We start from the raw sequence: 20,169 nt of genomic DNA, 5'->3' as shown, positions 1-20,169 counted from the left end.
TTATATTTATTTGAGTGGTGATGGTGGGTGGTATGGTTCCAAGCATGAACTTAAATAGCAGGAAGACCTGTGTTTGACCCCCTTATCTGCCTCTTAGAAGCTCTGTGACCTAGGCAAGTCACCTGACCTCTTTGAGCCCCTTTATTCATCTGTAAATATGAAGTAGCTTAGGAAAACCCCCCGGATTCATGAGTAAATGAGTCAGTAACCCTTTAATTTTAAAAGGGAAGCAGCACATCATAGGCTTAATACTATAGTCAATGAGATGATTGTAAAAAAGCACCTGGCACAAGTGCGTTTAGCTGTTCTTCATTCAAGCTACTGATTTGTTGGTGGAAGTGAGCCGAGGAGAAGTGGGAACAGACTTACAAGTGTCTTCAGACCTCTGAAGCCCTGTAAGTGGACATGACACGAAACTTCTGCCTTTTGGTCCCAGAGAACAGACGTGCGGTTAGTGGCTCTTGAAGTCCACAGAAGCAAATGTGGGCCTGATGAAGGAGCAAAGGGTCAAATGCTTAGAGCAATTTGGAAAAGATAGAATGGGCCCTTGGAGAATGTAGTAAATGTCCAAGAACTGAGGTACTCTCCACACCGGGAACTTTATCTGTCAGGTTTACAGTTGGAGGAAATGACTTTTAAGGACCTTTCCAGCCCTGAAATTCTATAATGGATGTATGTGAGAGAGGCTGTCCTTTGGAAAGCCTCACTAAGCTAAGAAATATTTTCCTAATTAATATCAAGAAGAATCACAAGACACATGAAGAAGAAGGTAGATTTGAGAGCTGAGAACCTATTTATTTCCCTAAACCCTGCCTCCTTCCCGAGCTCTGGTTTTCACCTCCTGTTCCAGGGACCAATCCTAGATGATTTTCTGCAATTTTAGAGACAGAACAATGCTGATTCACCTCCTGCATGGCAAACAGACTGTTTTCTGTCCCCTGAAAAGTGTCAGGTTCAATTTGAATCCATGGGGTGGCATCTGGGAAAGGGCCCTGTGCCATCAGTTGAGCATCATAGAGCACAAAATGTTGAATTCAGAAACTGGAATTTGACAATGGTCTTGATACTCACTAATAGTAAAATTTGGGGCAACACACTTTCATTCACAGACCCTCAGCCTCCTGTGAAAGTGTAGAAAAGGATTCTCTCTTCAGGTAGTAACGCTACACTACACGTATTTTTACTTAACCCACAAGCTCCCCCTGGTGGCAACTACAGTGTATGATGAGTGAGGCACTAGTCCTCAAGAGCTCACCTACTCATTTCTGTTGTGCATGAAGTACATGCTGTCTCCAGACAGGATTAAAGACTACTAGTTGCCCCTAAAAATAATTAAATTCCATCTGGTTCATCTAGCCCTTGTCCTGGTGAGCCATTAGATAGTGGTGTGTGGAAAGAGTGAATTGTTGCTCTTTTCATGTAGTAGGACTTGAGCTCTTTAAATGCAGAGTAATGCCTCAACCCCAGCACCCGTTCAGCCTTGTTATGGGTTGAGAGAAGCTTTTCAATTAAGAAAGAAGATAATTAAAATTTTTGAATTCAAGAATGAAGAGAAAGAGCCAACTAACCCCATACCCAAATATTTCTTCCTCAAAACGAGGTGATAGAACTGCACACTTTTTAAAAATTACTGTTCAAAGCTATATTTATGGCTGTTCTTACCACATGTCATTTGGAATATTCTATTCTCAACTTCATCTGAATGTTCTGGTTCTCAGCTACATGGAGATGTTTCCTCCTGATGCTCAATCCTTCCCAAGGGTCCAACATTTGAGCCATTTCCAGTATTTGTCATTATGAGGAGTGCTGCTCTGAGCATTTCTGCATAGGTCCCTTTTTTCTAATAGAATTATTTCTCAGGAGTGGAAGTTTAGGGTTATAAGATAGAAACATCTTTTATTTGGTTACCTATTGCCAGATTGTTCTCCAGAAATATTTGAACCAACTTAAAATACTACTTCCTTCTTAAAACACTGGAATCCTTTTCACTTTAAGGCTAATTTATTATGTAATCCTCAGGTTATCAAATAGTCCTCATGAGGCAATATGCACATGGGAATCAGACATACTTGAGTTAACTCAATGTTAGTGCTAAACCTCAATTTTAAGTGGGTTATTTTAAATATCAATAAGATAAGGTATGTGCCCAGGTGTCTAGCACATGGTAAATGCTTAGTAAATGGTAACAGCTGTGATTATCATCCACTCAGCTCTTACCTTGGGAAGAATCAGAGGAAAAGGGTTCCTTAGTCCAGTCTGGCCTAAATCAGGACTATTCCAGCAAAGTAAAGGTGTATGTCCCAATTCTGACCTATAGGCCTATGGGCTGGGCTGATGCTTGAGAGCCAGTTGCCTTAGTGGACTGTCTTGGGCTCATTTTCTTACCTGAAATGAAGGAAAGAGGGTGCTAACATCCAGGCTAGTCTTCTTTCCTGGCCAATCCTATCCCCACTGTCTGCCAATCTCTTCTTCAATCTCTCTGGAGCAGTTCCTGCCTCATGCTGGGGACCGCATCTTGATCACGGGGGCAGCTGACTCCAAAGTGCATGTCCACGACCTGACAGTAAAGGAAACAATCCACATGTTTGGAGACCACACAAACCGGGTAAAACGCATCGCCACAGCGCCCATGTGGCCCAACACATTCTGGAGTGCTGCTGAGGATGGGCTTATCCGGTAAGGGCCTGAGGCATGGAGTGGGACCTGCATCTCCCCTGCTCACCCTGCATGTTGGCTCCCCCCATCCCATCTGCCCCTACTGCTTCCTTCCACAGGCCTGGTTCCTTCCCTTCAGCAGAGTTGCGTTATTTGTCTGCCCAGGGGACCTGTCTGTGAACATACAACTGGGAACATTTGCTTGTCCTGCTCTCCTCTTCCCCACTCTTTACCCTCTCCTCCACTACATCCAGGCCTGCCAGCCTGCTGTCACCAACACAGAGGCAGCCTCCTCTGGGCTTTCACACTTAATGTTCCCTCCACCTGGTTTTCTCTGTCCCCAGTTCTTTCCATGTTTGGCTCTTTCTCACCCTGAGATCATTTTAAGAATCACCTCAGAAGCATTTTCTCTGACTATCCTGTCTGAAGTAGACCCCTCCCCCATTTTTCTGTCTCAGCACGCTAATTGTATCCTCTATAACTCCAGTCCCATTTGTAATTCTTTTATTTTATTTACTTGTTGGTTTATCTTTTTGTCTGTATCAGTCACCGAACAGTGAACTGTCAGAGCAGCTCCATCTCTCTCTTGTCCCTGGTTCTGTTCCTAGAGCCCAGCACTGTGCCTAGCATGTAGAGGTGCTTGATACATTTCTCTCAAATAGTTGAACAGTGGGCATATGTGTGAGAAGGGGATAGCCAGCCAGAAATGGTAAAGTGGACTTTCCCCCTTTCCAGTGGCCTGGTTTGTCAACCTTTGCCTCTACTTCCCTTCATCCTAAAATGGTCTCATTGCCCTTTAACTCCTTTCTGCAAAGGTGACCTTAGAACTTTTTCCTTATCTCTCCAACCTGCTTTAATGCCTACAGGACTTTATGCCCTCTTCCCTGTTACAAAGGAGGAGAGATATCTAAATCATACATGAACTATAAAACAACAGTTAGAAACAGGGCACTGATGTCAGACAGACCTGGGATCAAGTCCTGCTTCTGTCACTCAGTGTTTGGGGCAAGTCACTTTACCCCTGAATCTCAGTTTCTTCATCTATAATGGGAATTATTATAATATCTCTCTTGTTGGCCTGAGCATTAAAATCAAGATAGTGCCTGTAAAACCTTAGGATAGTACTTGGAAGACAGAAAGCACTTTGGTCGGTGGCAGGTACAATTCCTTGTTACTCTTGTTGACCCTGACTAACCAGGCTGTGCCAGGGCAGCAGGTAGAGGCTAAGCATCTAGGGTTGGAGCCTAAGTGCTTAGGCAAAGGTACGATCAGCGAAGGTGTCCTCGCAGAAGGTGAACATACATACGCTGGGCCTTCCAGAATAGACAGGATTTGGATGGGCAAGGAAAAGCAGAGTGGACTCCCCAACTTGAGCAGTTTGTGAAGGCAGGGTAAATAACCACAGAGGGGATGGCTGTAATTGGCATCGTTAGCAAACTGAGGAACAAGGTTGGTGTGAAATCAGGTCTTAGAAACCAGACTGAGGAGTTCGGTAAAAGTAAACCAACAGTAAACTCATGCTAGAAGTATTGAGGAATCTCTGCAGTTTTTTGAGCAGGAGGGTGATGTAACAAAAACAGTATTTTAGGAAGAGCAATCTGGTGAGGTCAGCATAGAAAGGCAAGGCGGACAGGGTGGAGATTATTGCCAATGTCTAGGCAGAAGGTGGGTGAGCACGCAGGGGACATCCTCCCCATTCCCTGTGCCTGTGTATCGGCAGCACAGGAGCCCCCCAAACTGCAGGCAGGGCTGTGCTACTGCCGGGGATGTCTGGCATGACCTTTACCTCCTGAGTGGGGCTCAGGCTGGTCTTGAGGCGCTGAGTGTTTCTAGATCGCTTTTAGGCAACCTCTAGATTCTCTTTTCTGTCACCTCCATTACTTCTTCTGTTTCCTGTAAGAAATTAGATTAAAAGTGGAGTTAAGGAGCAGAGCCAGGTGGTTAAAGGCGGTCTCCCCAGCTCTGCGCTATCCCAGCTTCAGAATTACTGGCAGTGTCATCCCAGACAGGCTTCGTCGCTGCTTCAGCCTCAGCGTTCTAATGGTACCTGCGAACAGCACGAGGATTTAGATAATCCACGTACAACACTTAGGGACAGTACTGGACACAAAGCAGTTTCTCGCTGTTAGTGATCAGTAGTAGTAGTAGTAGTTAATAGCAATGTCACTGACATCTTTACAGTAGTATTTACCTTAAGTAGTTATATAAAGAATAAGATTGTGTGAGAAGCCTATTTTAGGTGCCTGGCCCACAGTGAACACTTGAGAAATGGGAATGGTTTTTCAGGGCGCCTGGCTGGCTAAGTCAGAGGAGTGTGCAACTCTTAATCTCAGGGTCATGAGTTCAAGCCCCACACTGGGTGTAGAGATTAGTTAAAAACAAAATCTTTAAAAAAAAAAGAAAGAAAGAAAGAAATCGAAGTGGTGGTTTTTTGGGTTTTTTTAAAAGACTTTATTTATTTATTTGACAGAGAGAGAGAGCAAGAGAGGGAACACAAGCAGGGGGAGTGGGAGAAGCAGGCTTCCTGCGGAGCAGGGAGCCCAATGCAGGGCTCGATCCCAGGACCCTGGGATCATGCCCTGAGCCAAAGGCAGATGCTTAACGACTGAGCCACCCAGGCGCCCCAGGAGTGGTGGTTTTTGACATTCTTATTATTTAGGAACAGGTCAAAGCTGCTCCCAGTTCCTTTGTATAACAAGACCTTAGCTTCTCCCCCGCCTCACAGGGAGGACCCAACACCTATCCCCTAACGCTGTCCTCTCTCACAGCCAGTATGACCTTCGGGAGAACAGCAAACACTCGGAGGTGCTGATTGACCTGACAGAGTACTGTGGCCAGCTGGTGGAGGCCAAGTGCCTCACCGTCAACCCCCAGGACAACAACTGCCTGGCTGTAGGGGCCAGTGGGCCCTTTGTGAGGCTCTATGACATTCGCATGATCCATAACCACAGGTATGACTAGTTCGGCCTCCTGTGGGCAGGCCTCTGGGAACCTGCTGCCCCTTTCCCTCGTTGCCATGCCCTCTTCTTTTTGAGGTGGGTTTTTTAATTTTTGTGATTTTTTTTTTAAAATTTAATCCATGTTTTGGAAAATAATGGAAAGTAAAATGAAGAAACAACCCATAAGCCACCACCTGAAACAAATCACTGTGTATAGTATTTGCTGCTTGTTCTCTTCCTGCAAGTATTTGTACAGAGTTATAATCTTGTACATGTAATTTCTTTTTTGTACATTTAAAATGTACATTTTATTTTATTTTTTTTAAAACAAATGTAGAATATAATGAGAAGCTCCATATAAGTCCCAGATCTGAGCAGCTCTGCCAGCCTGGGTTTTCAGTTGACTCCTGGGACAAGCGCAGGGATGTCTGGCCTGCTTTACTTTCATTTGTGGGTTTGGGCAACCACTGCTGTTCCTCACACTACATGACCTGGAGTGGACCTTGAACCTTAACTTCATCATCTGTAAAATGGGGATAATAGGGTGGTCATGAGGACCAAGGTGATGGATAGGACCTACTTGTAAAGCACTGTAATGTATGTGGCCATGGCTATCTATTTGGTGAAACTGTGGGGTTGCTCAGGTAAGGAAGAAAGGCACCCCCTTTCAAAGATAAAAATTTAGGTTTTCCTCTAGGGATTGTGGTCTGGTCTAGCCAGGGGTAGTGCTAGGGGTTATAACCTATACGGTTTGCCTTCCCACCAGGAAGAGCATGAAGCAGAGCCCTTCGGCAGGTGTCCACACCTTCTGTGACCGGCAGAAGCCTCTTCCGGATGGTGCAGCCCAGTATTACGTAGCAGGTAGGGCTCAGTCCAGCTCTGGACCCACATTCTTGGCTGGGCGTTGACTCTCTTCAGGGCAGTACAGGGAGATAGCATGGCGTGGTGGTCAAGAGCAAGGGTTTTAGAGCAAGGCAGATGTGAGCTTTCATCCTGACTGCTATTAACCAGCCATCCTATGACCTTTGGCAAATTACTTAGCCTTGATGAGCCTTAATTTCTTTTCCATAAAATGGCATTGTAATGATTAATGAGATAAAGTATATAAAGCAATTAGCCTAGTGCATATAGTAAGTGCTCAACACTTGCAGCTGCTTTTATGATGAAGATAATTGCTACCATTATTGATATGGTTGGCTTCACACAACTCCCTTCCCCTCTGGCGGGGGGGGGAAGATGGGGAGCCTCACATTAGGGTAACTGAGCTGCTCCCCGCAGGTCACCTGCCAGTGAAGCTGCCTGATTACAACAATCGTCTGAGAGTGTTGGTTGCCACCTATGTGACCTTCAGCCCCAATGGCACAGAGCTGCTGGTCAACATGGGAGGGGAGCAGGTAGGTATGGTTGCCCAAGGTGGCTCTGCCCCACCACCACCCCACATTCAGCAGCCAGGGCTTATACCTCACTTCCACTGCCATGAGGCAGACAAGAAGCAATAGCCTTATTGCAAATGACTGGTGAAGTGTAGGAGCAACATGGCATCATTGGAATTCCCAGAGAGGTGCCCTGGCCTTGGCTTTTGCTTAAGCTTTAGAACTGACGGACCTGTCTTCAAATTCTGGCCTTCTGTGTACTGTGAGTTTGAACTGTGAGTGTCTTCATTATTCTGAGCCTCAGTTTCCTCATCCTCCATTTTCCTAGGAGGAAACCCTGGGGCTCAGAGCCAGGCTTTGGGTTAAGATCAGCTGTAGGAGTGTTCCTTGATAATGGGCAGTTACTAACCCTTCCGTTTCCGTGTTCTCGGTCAGGATATTTAGTAAGCCTTGCTTAAATCCATTTATTTTACAAACACGCACTGAGCACTTACTCTGGGATTAGCATTATTATAAAGATGAAGGAGACAAATGTGAAATACGATCCAGCCCAGGTTGACAGGGGAGACATGGCAAGTGAACCAGTTGATGACATTACAAGGCAAGGCGGATTATGTACCAAAGAACTGGGATGGAGAGCAGGTGAATATGGTTCTGGCTTCAGATTGCTGAGCCATCACCTGGCCTAAAGATAGCATAAGGATGAATAGAAAGGCAGTCTAGCAGAGTGGTTTAGAGCCAGACAGACTTGGTTTTGGGTCCTGGCTGTACCACATGCTGCTTTTATGGCCCTGGGTAAATAAAGTCTGAGCCATATTTCTTCATCTATAAAGGGGGTGATAATAATAGTACTTCTTGGGACACCTAGCTGACTCCGTCGGAAGAGCATGCAACTCTTGATCCCTGGGGTCGTGAGTTCAGAGTCCCATGTTGGGTGTAGAGATTACTAAAAACAATAAACTAAAGAAAAATAATAGTACCTCTTCATGATGTAGTTTCTAGGATGAAATGAGGTAAGTCATAAAAAACATTTGGAGTTCCTAAAGCAAAGTAAGACTTGAATAAACATTAAATAATAATAGATAATGTTCACTGAGAGAAGTAGGTAGCATTGTTACTTTGGACAAATTGCTTCCCTTCTCTGAGGTTTCAGTTTTCCCATCTGTAAAATGAGACATTTGGCTTTGTGACCTCTGAGGACCTTTCCAACTTAAACATGTGTTTCTAATTAATGACAGTGTTTTAAGCAGTCCTCCCTCAGGGCCGGGAACTGGGAAGATGTTCCTGCCTGAGGTTTGCTCCACAGGAACCCCTCCTGGCCTTGCCGGATGGCTCCCTGCTCAACACTCTGTGTTCCTGAGAGCCATCAAGCCACCAAGGCCTTGCTCACGGCCAACCACATTCTTAGCTCACAGCCTCCGTCTCTCTTCTTGACCCTTCCACTCTAGGTCTATTTGTTTGACCTGACTTACAAGCAGCGGCCGTACACCTTCCTCTTGCCTAGAAAATGCCATTCCTCAGGGGGTAAGTTCTCTCTTGGGGTAGGGTATCTCCGCTGGGGAGCTAGGCATCTCAGCAGAGTGGCTGAGAAAGCTGCCCATTCCCTTGTGCTGTGGCTGTGATCCTCCGAAAGGACTAGATTCTCTGAACACTCTCTACAGTAAGAAGGGAGATAACAGTAGGTCAGAGAGATCTGTCAAAGGGGTTTGCATCATGGCCCTTTTCACTTCCCTCTGAAAAAGCAGTTTTTTCCCGTGGCTTGTCTCTTGAGGACCTGAAGTACTTGCCCTTCCTTTCTCGTCCTGGATCAGTCTCCTCACTGTCTCCTTCCTGGGGCCTACAGTTGATTTAGGCACCCCTCCCTCCCTTCCCCACACCCAGCTAAGGGCAGTGCCAAGTTGAAGCTGTGTCCCTCTCCAACCAGCAGAGGGCGCAAAGGCTTTTCCTTATGCACTTGCCTGCCTGTCAGAACTTGCTTTCTGGGAATGGATCTAACCCTGGGAGTATGGTCCACAGTGGAACCATCAGATCCTGTGATGGAAGCTGGAGGGCTGCTGAGGAGCAAATGAGGAGCTCCTCCTGAGTTGTTGTTGTTCTTTCTCCCCACCCCTGCCAGAAGTTCAGAACGGCAAGATGTCCACCAATGGTGTATCCAACGGCGTGTCCAATGGCCTGCACCTTCATAGCAATGGCTTCCGGCTGCCGGAGAGTAGGGGACATGTCAGGTGAGGCCAGCCTGACTTGTCCAGCTCTCCCAGTCCCAATTACACCTTATGGTACCTTACAGTATAATTGGAGGGAAGAGCATGTGTTGTAAACCTTCCATCCAGGTACATACCTCAGAGTCTGGGGACTGGGGCAAGGGATGTAATGGAGTAATGAGTAGTGGTTCCAATACTGCTCCTACCTGGTAGGATTCCAGTCATGCTCAGACTGAAGCTCCAGTCCCTTGGTATCAGTAGCTGGGGCAGAACCCAGGGGCCAGCTGCCTCTTAGTACTGAGCTCTCTCTTTAAAGGTATTCCACATAGATGGGCTTCCCCCATTACATTTTTCTTTGTCCCATACCATCTTTTGGCCTCTATTCACTGCCAGGCCCAATGCTGGGCTTTGGATATAGAGGGGTTCAAATCCTCTAAACTTTGAGAGAAACAGAAGTCTCTTTAGAGAGATCCGTGGGAGGAACTTGGGTGGTCACACAATTCAGCTCAATGTGGAGGCTGGTGGTTAGCTACTATCATGCCCAGGAGTTTGATTAAGAATTGCCTTTGGGGAGCACCTGGGTGGCTCAGCCAGTTAGGCATCCAACTCTCAATTTCGGCTCAGGTCTTGATCTCAGGCTCATGAAATTGAGCCCCGTGTCAGACTCCACACTCAGCACAAGTTGGCTTGAGATTCTCTCCTCCCTCTGCTCACACCCCACTCACGTGCGCGTGCTCGCTCCCTGTCTAATAAATTGAATCGAATCAAATCAAATTCCTTTGGGGTGCCTGGCTGGCTCAGTCAGTGGAGCATGCAGCTCTTGATCTTAGGGTCATAAATTTGACCCCCATGTTGGGGGCATAGAGTTTACTTAAAAAAAGAGAGCGAGAGAATTACCTTTAGCCTATCCATGACAGCTTCATTTCTGTTCCTCTGTTTTTTTCACTGGTTCAGAGTCTCTGGACATGTGCCTGTTAACCTATTAAGTAACCCAGGCCAAGGATAGAAGTGCTCCCCTCTTCTAAATGACAGTGCAGATCCCAGGGACCAAGAAAATACGGGTGGCGGGCGCCTGGGTGGCTCAGTTGGTTAAGCAACTGCCTTCGGCTCAGGTCATGATCCCGGAGTCCTGGGATCGAGTCCCACATCGGGCATCGGGCTCCTGGCTCAGCGGGGAGCCTGCTTCTCCCTCTGACCTTCTCCCTTCTTGTGCTGTTTCTCTCTCGCTCACTCTCTAATAAATAAATAAAATCTTTAAAAAAAAAAAAAAAAATACGGGTGGCCCTCAGGCAAGGCTGCAGACTTCCTGAGAGGCTGCTCTGACCTTCTTTGGCTGACCTGACTTGACTGTCCTTCCCCATAGCCCCCAGGTAGAGCTGCCCCCATACTTGGAGCGTGTGAAACAGCAAGCCAATGAGGCCTTTGCCTGCCAGCAGTGGACCCAGGCCATTCAGCTTTACAGCAAGGCCGTGCAGAGGGCCCCTCACAATGCCATGCTCTACGGGAACCGAGCTGCTGCCTACATGAAGCGCAAGTGGTGAGTGGACCTGGGCTAGGATGAGGGATGAAGGCAGGGGACCTGATGGAGCCAAGTTGCCGAGGCCTCCAGGGAAGGTGGCAGTGGCATCCCACTGCCTCTTAGGGCTCCTTAGGCCCAGGCTTCTCCTCCCCACCTCCAGACTAGAAGTCAGGAAGTCTCAAGCACCAAGAAAGGTCACAGTGAAGTAGAACATGTTCACAAGGAGCTTCAACATGGTGTTTTGTTATAAAGTGAGATGGCCACTGGACAAGTAGGACTTGAGAGAATGATTAATCCCAACTGTTGGATAATTGTGCCTTGAATTGGGACTATTGAAGGAGCAGTGGAATTCTTGCTAGATAGAAAAGAGGCATTTGGTGAATTCAGTTGGTATCTGTCTGAAATGATTCTGCAGCTCCTTGACCTTGGGGCTTGCTTTCTTATGCTCTTAGATCATTGGACTAAGCACAGACAATATACCAGAGATCTGAAGCTGGCTGTGGGTCATGTTGGGTCATAGTGGCTGGTGGTAAAGGGGTAAAGCGGGTTCCTGAAGAATCTGCTATCTTTGGAGACCATCAGGGCTCCCAGCCCTTTTGCCTGCGGCACCAGCAGGCAAGCAGGCAGGCAGACCCCATCCCCCAGCCGGGGCCAGGACTGGAGATGGATAGAGCTGGGCCCACAGCCATTTCTGCTCCGTCTGGCATCCGTCGGCTCTGCCCAGACAGACAGGCCAGCTGGTGTGCCATCGTCTGGCTGCAACAAGGCAGGCCAGAGAGGGAAGCGTAAGAAACCCACCCAAGTTAGCAGGATGGTAGATGGGGCTTTGGGAAGGTGCCCCCATAGGCCTTAGCTCAGGCATCAAGAGTTTGCCAAAGACTCAGATGGCAACCTAACCCAGGAGGTGATGGTTTGGGGGGCCATCCTGAGGTGTTTTGCCTCTCTGTCCCAGGAGTGGGGTAGAAGGCAGGGTCCTCATCCATGCTTTAGACTGAGAGCTGTTTCACTCTTGCATTCTTGCTAAGAGAGGCTGATGGGTGCCCTTGACATGTTCTCTGAACTCCTACTATGCACTAGATAGCAGGGACACAAAGTTCTTCACTTTTGAGTTCCTGTGCTCCAGAGTGCCCAGCCTCTGGATAGAGGACAAAGACATGATCAGGGTTCATCATGATGAGGCAGGAAGCAGTGAGTCTTTGAGTGGTCAGGTAAAAGGACTGTGGGCACTAAGAAAAGTTAGGTCACTTTAGCTGGGGTCAGGGAAGTGTCAGGAAGATGAGGTGTCTGATGGGCTTTAAGTGTGGGCAGACTTAGGCAAGGAAATGAAAAGGAGGAGGGGATTATGGGGAAAGGACATTCCCAGGGAGATGAATGGTGTGAACAAAGGCATGGGGGTGGGGGACTGACTGAAGAGCTTGTTTGCAGAACAACAAATCCATTTGGCTGAGCAGAGGGTTCTGGAAGGGACTGGCAGGAGATGAGTCTGTGAGGTAGCCTGGGGCTGGCCTGGGAAGGACTTGGAATGCAGAGTGGTGGCGTTTTGGCCTGGATTCAGTGGGATGATGGGCAGCTACTGAAGAGTTTCGAGCTGGAGAGGGATGTGCTGAGGGCTGCCCTTTCAGGGAGATTGATCTGGCAGTGAGTCTGGATGGGTGAGCCCTGGGGCCAGCCTGCTCTCCCCATCCCCACATGCCTGCCAGTGACCCGTAGAATGTCACATTCTGTCCCAGGCCAGTCTCTCCAGGGCTGCCATCTGCTCCTGGATGCGGTGGGAGCTGTCACCCCTTGGCTCCTGGTTGGTCTCTGTCTGGCTCTCTCCAGGAGCTCTGAGGGGCACTCTGCAGGTGGTAATTGGGTTTCTGAACAGTGCCTGCTCCTTCATCACAGCCAGTCGTTCTGACGCAGGCCATACCCTCAAAGCACTCTGTCCCCTGCCTGCTCCCACGCTGGTGAGCTGCTTGTTCCTGATCTGAGCATGGCTGCTGCAAGGGCTGGATGCTCCCTCTGAGTGCTGTCGGGAGAGGAGAGTCAGGAGGACCTTTCCCCTGTCAGGCCTGCTTTGGCCCTATGCAGGAGGGTTGTGAGCTGGGCCTTGGTGGAAGGAGCATCAACTCTGGGGAGTGCTGCTTGGCACAGTTGGGTTCTAGGCCCGCCTCAGCCCATCAGGGAAAGGGAAGAAAAAGAAAAAGGCTACCAAAGGAGAAGTGGCTCCTGTGACCTGTCTGGCTCTCCAAATGACAGGTGGGAACAGATGAGAGGTGCTGGAGGAGTGTAGCCTATATTCTGGCACAGGGTGGGAGAGCAGGGGACTTCTCCTTTGACCCCTCCCCTCTCGCTCTCCCCTAAAAACCATCCCCACTTCCCTTCATCCATGCTTTGGGAGGTTGAAGAAGTGAGTGGGGATAATTTGGTGTTCCTGGCATGCACATCCCCCTTCGCCATCAGCTTCTAGAGAGCTGACTCTGCCAGTCTGTCAGGCCCCATCCTTCAGCCCCGGGAGGTAGAGGCCACAGCTGCTGTGGATCAGTCAGCCAGGACAGAGGGGGGTCTGGCTGAGGGCTTGCTGCCTGCTGGTCAGACCCTGAGTCCCCAGCCTGGCACTTCTGGCTTCCCCAGACCGCAGAACTGTCCTTGAGGGCCCCCCACCTTGGCCATGGCTTTGAAGACCAGCCGGGGGGATTTGAGGAGGTAGTTGGAGGAAGAGAGAAGGAGGGCTTGGGGAGCCTGAGGTGGGCAAGATGCCAGGCCTTCTGCTGCAGAGCTGCGGGTGCCTGGGGTGAGCCAGTGCGCAGTTGCACTCTGTGCCCAGCAGAGGGCAGCCTGACACTGTTTTTCTCAAACACACACCCCCATCCCCCAACCCCCCCAAGACTTCAGGGTTCCTGACTCATCTTAACATACTCTATCTCCTGGGGAGCAAGGCCTGGGCTGAGCCAGGGTTCTTTTCATTTCCAAGTACCCTCGCCCTGAGATCTGTCAGAGGTGGGCTGAGGTGGCCACAGGAAGCAGAGGAGGCAGGGTGGACTCCTTGCTTGCCAAGTGGCCCCACCTCCAGGCCACGCTCCCCTGCCTTCCCAGGGACGGCGACCACTACGATGCCCTGAGAGACTGCCTCAAGGCCATCTCCCTAAACCCATGCCACCTAAAGGCACACTTCCGCCTGGCCCGCTGCCTCTTTGAGCTCAAGTATGTGGCCGAGGCCCTGGAGTGCCTGGATGACTTCAAAGGGAAGTTTCCGGAGCAGGCCCACAGCAGCGCTTGTGACGCACTGGGCCGCGACATCACGGCAGCCCTCTTCTCCAAAAATGACGGTGGTGAGTGGGCACTGAGGAGGGGGGTGCTGTCTCTTTCTATTTGAGGTCCTATGGGACATGCTGGAGAGGACATGGTTCTGAGATTAGAGAGGCCTGGGTTCAGATGCTGATTCAGAAATCATGTGACTTTGGGACTCAGTTTCCTCATCTGTAAAGGCAGAGTGATAACACCTCCCATTTAGGGTTTCTGTTGAGGATTCGGAATAGCATGTTTAAAGCACCTGGCGTAATGCCTGGGACTCAGGACAGGAGTCAGCTGAGCCCAGTCAGGCCATCCGCATAGCTCCAGCTGGGCCTTCTCAGCTGCTCACAGGGCCTTAGCCGTGAGTAAGGGGCAGCAGCTGGGGGTTGCACTCACTCCAGTTTGGATGCTGGCAGTGGAAATGCCTCACGCATGGGGTGTGGAACCTTTGGTTCCAGCCTCAGCTCTGCCATGTGGTCACCATGTGACCTTGGGTAAAGCACAGCCTCCCTGAACCCACTGCCTTACCCTCACAGAGAGCATTCGAAGCCCTGTCCAGCTCACCTCAGTAGCATTGGAGAGTGAGTTGGGTTTTGTGATGAAACGTGAACTCACTGGAGGCAGATGTGGATCCTCACCTCTCTCCTATGCAGTTTACTAACCATGCGATTGATTGATTTGTTTGAATAGTTACCAAGCATCTACCATGTGCCAGGCACTGTGCTGGGTCCTGGGTGTACAGCTGTGGACAAGGCAGATGGGATTTCTGTATTCATGGAGCTTACAGCCCTAGTGAAGGAACCAGGCAATGAAGGAGAGATGGAGTGTGATGAGAGCCAAGGAGGGCTGATACAGTATAGCTGCATGGGGCAGGGCTTGATGTCAGGCTGGGGTTCTAGAGGAGGAGACATGTAATCAGAGATCTCAAGGGTGAGGAAGAAGAGGTAACTAGATACAAAGTGTAGCTGTGGGAGGTGAAGACTTCCTGGCCTAGGGACCAGCTATGCAAAAGCCCTGAGGCAGGCAGAATCAAGGCCCTTTTAAGGCACTGAGAAAACTGTTGTGATTTTACCCAAGGCACTGAACCGGTCAGTGCCTCATTTGGGATCTATAAGTCGTCTTCCAGGGAGGAAGGGCTTGGACCTTACTGCCTTCAGACCTGTGGGTCTATTTAGAAAAATCATCCCTTCAAGGCTCTCAGTAGGGCTTCACCTTCCCTCCCTGTCTCTTATCTCCACAGAAACAGACTGTGGGCCTGTGCATCCTTGGGGCTTCCAGACATGATTCAGGGACCTGAGCCAAGGCCCTCCTAGCGTCCAAGGTCCCCTTTTGAACATCCTCAAGGGCTGGGTCCAAAGGTGCTTCTTCCTCACAGTCATTGCCAGCTTTCCAGGGTAGGGGTAGAGGCAGGCAGCCCTACATTGTCAGCACTTGGGCTGAAAACAGGGCCAGGCGTGGAGACAAGGTAGGGGAGGGGAGAGAGGGACAGGTCTCACCTTTCCTTGCTCTCTGCCCCTAGAGGAGAAGAAGGGAGCTGGTGGTGGCGGTGGCGGTCCTGTCCGCCTCCGCAGCACGAGCCGCAAGGACTCCATCTCCGAGGATGAGATGGTGCTGCGGGAGCGAAGCTACGACTATCAGTTCCGCTACTGTGGCCACTGCAACACCACCACGGATATCAAGGAGGCCAATTTCTTTGGCAGGTCCGAGGCCCTGAAGAGGAGGAGGGCACAGCCCGGTTGGCAGCAGGAGGTTGGGGGGGCACGGGGGCATAATGCTTTTAGAAAAGTCTCAAATCCCAGCTCTACCTGTATCCTTCACCAAATGGTTTCACCTCTGTGGGTCTCAGTTTCTTCATCTGTAAAATGAAACCAGCCATCCCCACTTATGGGGTCATAATAAGGTAATCCACAAAGCATCCAGCAGGGCCTAGACTCTGCCTTTATCCCGCACCTCCTCTCTCTCCATCTCCATGTGCCAGAGCTTGGTTTCTTGATGTGGATGCTTGGAGCTTCTCTCTACTGGGGTATGAGGCAAGAGCCCGCAGAGGCTGGCAGTCTTGGCACACTTGTGTGCTCAGAACTGTGCCCCTGGTACTGAGGGACATAGCCCATGTCTCAGACCCAATCACCCCCAACCCTCCTCTGTAGATGGTGTACTTTCTTTGGGCAGGTGAAACACTTGACTGTCGAGAGTCTCTCCATCAAGATCCCCTCTAAGTGTCAATGGTGTGTGAGGGGCAGATGTACTGTAGGGTGGGGGTTCTGGACCCAGAAAGGCTAGGACTGCTGAGGGAAGGCTTAGACAAGAGTGTTCCCAGAGACGTAGGAGATGCAAAATCTGATCCAGCACCCACGGAGCTTATAATGTGCCTTGAGGGAGAGTATCTTCGAGGTACCCAAGCAGTCCCTGATCCTGAGCCTAATAGCTGCACAGCGACTAGGGCTCTGCAGAATGGAGAGGGTTACGATGTGTGGGGGAGTTCTGAGCCATGTGAAGACCCCAGAGTTCGGGGGGAATGAGCAGCTCCAGACTTCCCTGCTCCCCCTTGCCCTAAGCCACACAGCCTCTACTTGAGGCTGTAGGGCAGTACCCCACCTGACCTCCCTGCCCTTTGCCCCTCTGCCAGCAACGCTCAGTACATCGTCAGTGGCTCTGACGATGGCTCCTTCTTCATCTGGGAAAAGGAGACCACCAACCTGGTCCGTGTGCTCCAAGGGGACGAGTCCATTGTCAACTGCCTGCAGCCACACCCCAGCTACTGCTTCCTGGCCACCAGCGGCATCGACCCTGTTGTGCGGCTCTGGAACCCCCGGCCAGAGGTGAGGGTGCAGAGAAGATGGCCAAAACTAGACAGGGAGAAAGTCTGGGCTGGACCCTGTGCAAGGCCCCTGGCTGAGCCTGGGAGGATTGCGAAGGGAAATGAGTCACCCAGAGACTAGAAGCTGCTAGGATGAGGGAACTCTTACCCAAGGGCCCAATGCTGTGTCAAGGTGGGAGCCCTCAAATTCTGAAAGTGCCAGATGCAGTAGGCAATCCCAGGGGCAGGAGTAGGTGCCTGCCTTCTGGAGGCATATCCCTGAGCAAGCGGAGAAGATGAGACTCACATACAGGAAACAGTAACCAGGGGTGCAGGAGATAGGGAGGGAACCAGAGCGTCTCCAGCGCCACCTCATGAGAACAGTACCTCAGGGGCTCCCTAGGGACCTCATATACCACTGCGTTGTGTCCTCCCCGAAGCTGGGCAAAAGCCAGTCCCTTGGTTACATGGAAAGTATGCAGGCTTTGGAGTCTGGTGAGCCTAAGTGTGAATCCTGGTCCCTTCACTCACTGCCTAAGGGACTCAACCATCTCTGGCCCAGGTTTTATCATCTGCACATTGGAATGGGAATGACAGCACCACCTCAAAAGGTTGCTTTAAGGATAAAGAAGTGATGCCGGTGAAGTGTCCAGTCCACAGGGACACTTAGGATGGGGTGGTCCCCTCCACTCCCAGGGTGGGTAGCCAGGCAGGCTGGCCTGAGGCCTCCCCTGCCCTCTGCCTCACTTCTTCCCCTCTCTAGCCAGCAAGACAGAAGTCAAGTGGTGTATCTAATTACAGAGGCAATTTACTGTGAATTTTAAAGAGAACCCTATAGGCCTGTCCCATGAGGGGAGAGGAAAAAGATAAAGGAAGGATTGTTGGGAGTGATGACAGAAAAGAGTAGGATGGGGGGGTGTTGTCTGTGCCCCCCACCTTGGGTATCTAGTAGGTGTGCCCAACAGACCCTGGTGTGAGTCCTCTCACATATATGTCCATGTATGGGCCCCCCATGTATATAACCCCATGTGGTATGTCCCCGTCGTTTCCTGTATGGGGCCCCGCCGATACGTAACCTGATATGTGTATGCCCCCCCAGTATGCATCCCAGCATGTGCACCCCCACGTATACCTCAGTGTATTGTGTCCGCCCAGTGTATATTACCAAATGGGCCCCATATGTATAACCCCATGTGGTGTGTCATCTCCCTCACATCTATATCCTGGTGAGCATGTGTCCTGTACATATCCCCGTGTGTGCATTCCCTGGCACCCAGATACACATATGAGTATACGTACAAATCCCAAGTACATCTCCTGGTATGTACAGCGCCTTCTACATATATCGCTCCATCTGTGTGTGTGTTTGCCGACCTCCCCACACACACATATATCCCAGTGGTATGTGTGCCTTCCCCCACAGAGTGAAGACCTCACAGGCCGAGTTGTGGAGGACATGGAGGGTGCTTCCCAGGCGAACCAGCGACGCATGAATGCTGACCCACTGGAGGTGATGCTGCTCAACATGGGCTACCGGATCACAGGCCTGAGCAGTGGGGGTGCTGGGGCCTCTGACGACGAGGACAGCTCCGAGGGCCAGGTTCAGTGCCGGCCCAGCTAGACCCTCCTAGCTCTGGTCCCCAGCCCCTGCTACTGGCTGGACCCTTCACCATGGGCAGGAGGTCAGGGGGTTCTGTTTTGGTTTGTCTTCCCCTCCTCCCCCCATTTTTTCATTTCCCTGTTTTGTTTGTTAGTTTGGCATTGGGGGTGGGGGGTTGCTACAACTTGCTGGCTTTCAGACTTTTGGGCAGATTGCCCCTTGACTGGCCCCAGCTCTGAGCAGAAGAGCAGGAGGGGAAGCCCCTCCAAATACCCCCCACCTCCCACTTCCATGTTCCTGGCGGGCTCTGGCCTGCCTCAGGTTGGGAGGCAAGGGCTGAAGCTGTCTTCAAGGATTGCCCTACACTTCAGTTGGCGACAGGAAGGGGAGTGGAATTCCAGTCCGTAAGGGCTAGCCTTGACCTGTTGCCACTCTTGCTCCTACGGGCAAGGCTAGCTCCTCTGTGGCTTCAGGGAAGGTTCTGAAAAAGGATGGGGTCCCACCCTCCCTCCAGAGCCACCATGTCAGGGTGGAAGCAGAAGGAAGGTGGGAGTCCTGCAGTAGGTGAGGCCAGTCCCCAGCCTGGGCAGGAGAGCGTCCTCGCCCTTCTCCCAGTGCTGGCTCTGGACCCCGCGCCTGCGCTCACTGGCCACCTCTGGGGGCTTAGCCTTTCCCAAGGGCCCTGGCAGAGGGTGGAGCACCACGCCATACCCTTCTGCACTGCACTACGACCACTCCCACTCCCCTTTCTGGGGGCTCCTTGGCCTCACTGTGACCTTTCTGCCAGAGCTCCCAGCCAGGCCTACTCTGCTGAGGTGGCGCTCCCTGCTAAGGGCCCTTTCTGCCCTCCCTCCCACTCCACGTGCTGAGCCGCCACAAAGACCAAAGAAGTGATGGCTTTTCTCTGTCCCCCTGCTGCTCTGGGGGGAGGGGGGTGGGTCTCCTGAGCCACTCAGACGGGAAAATCCCTAACTTGGCCCCCTCCCTCCTCAGCAGCCCCAAGCTTAACACTGGACAGCAGTCACCCCACCACTCACCAAGCCTCTCTCTGCCCCCTTGGCTCTCAGCTGGGAGCTGCTCCTGATAGTTGCTCAGCCTTCCTCCTCTCTCCCCCCTCTTTCCCCTCAGTGCTTACTTGGCTCCAGCCCTCCAGCTGCAGCCTCCCTTCTTCCCTCCCTCCGTCCTTCCCTCCCTCCGCCTGGTCTCTGCCAGGTGCCTCCTCTCAGTCAGGCTTCAGAGCAGCCCTGGAGACAGGAGGGCCATGTTAAAAGCTTTTTCACAGTTTTAAGAAGGGGGGTGGTGAGGATAGTGGTGGGGGGTCTGGCACCATCTCGTCATTGCTTTAATCCCAGCAACACAGGTGGCAGCTTCTTCCCCCTCCGCCCCACCCAGTCCCTCTCCCACCCCTCTCTCCTAGCTTGGTAATGAAGTATATTTATTGGTGAAGGAAACAGCTGCTGCTGCTTTTCCTGCTGCTGGGACTTGCTCCCCTGTCTCTTCTCCATGACCTTTCTCGAGCCAGGGAGGGGAAAGCAGGAGTGCGGGGGCTGGGCCCTGGGGCCCAAGGACCAGCAGGGGCCCCTTTTGCTTTCCTGTGTTTGAGCCACCTGCCATTTCCTCTCTCCCTGCCTCCCACCCTCCCTCCCTCCCTGCCCCCCCCTCCCCGCCCCCTGCCTGCCCAGCCTGGGCCCTGCAGTGTGGAGAGACACATAAGCCTTACTGTCCTCTGGGGGCAGGAGCCGAGCCTTTTTGTTGCTCCGCTCCCAGGAGAGTGAGGGTGACGCAATTGATTAAAACCATTTTGTTCTA

The 20,169-nt window shown here is 51.1% G+C and overlaps 1 protein-coding gene across 10 annotated transcripts in view; it reads left to right on the top strand.

Moving 5' to 3' along the window:
- The window catches only part of WDTC1 (WD and tetratricopeptide repeats 1), a 65,794-nt gene extending 45,625 nt beyond the window's left edge, over positions 1-20,169 (top strand). For 3 of the 10 annotated variants that reach the window (XM_064589700.1, XM_064589696.1, XM_064589699.1), the window contains 10 exons: positions 5,424-5,606; positions 6,361-6,455; positions 6,873-6,988; positions 8,416-8,491; positions 9,084-9,192; positions 10,532-10,705; positions 13,766-14,001; positions 15,483-15,663; positions 16,590-16,782; positions 18,184-20,169. In XM_064589700.1, the coding sequence (XP_064445770.1) occupies positions 5,424-5,606; positions 6,361-6,455; positions 6,873-6,988; positions 8,416-8,491; positions 9,084-9,192; positions 10,532-10,705; positions 13,766-14,001; positions 15,483-15,663; positions 16,590-16,782; positions 18,184-18,381 (1,561 nt within the window). In that variant the 3' untranslated portion in view covers positions 18,382-20,169. Of the gene's footprint in view, positions 1-2,488; positions 2,677-5,423; positions 5,607-6,360; positions 6,456-6,872; positions 6,989-8,415; positions 8,492-9,083; positions 9,193-10,531; positions 10,706-13,765; positions 14,002-15,482; positions 15,713-16,589; positions 16,783-18,183 lie in introns of all 10 variants that reach the window. The other 7 variants (XM_045898349.3, XM_045898346.3, XR_010411041.1 and 4 more) reach the window with 6 other exon arrangements.

This window comes from Mirounga angustirostris, unplaced genomic scaffold, assembly GCF_029215605.1.
Source record: "Mirounga angustirostris isolate CCGP_5_RB_7025 unplaced genomic scaffold, mMirAng1.0.hap1 SCAF_4, whole genome shotgun sequence".
Classification (NCBI taxonomy): domain Eukaryota; kingdom Metazoa; phylum Chordata; class Mammalia; order Carnivora; family Phocidae; genus Mirounga; species Mirounga angustirostris.
Note: the sequence above shows the minus strand (reverse complement) of the source record. Positions and strands in the feature narration are given on the sequence as shown.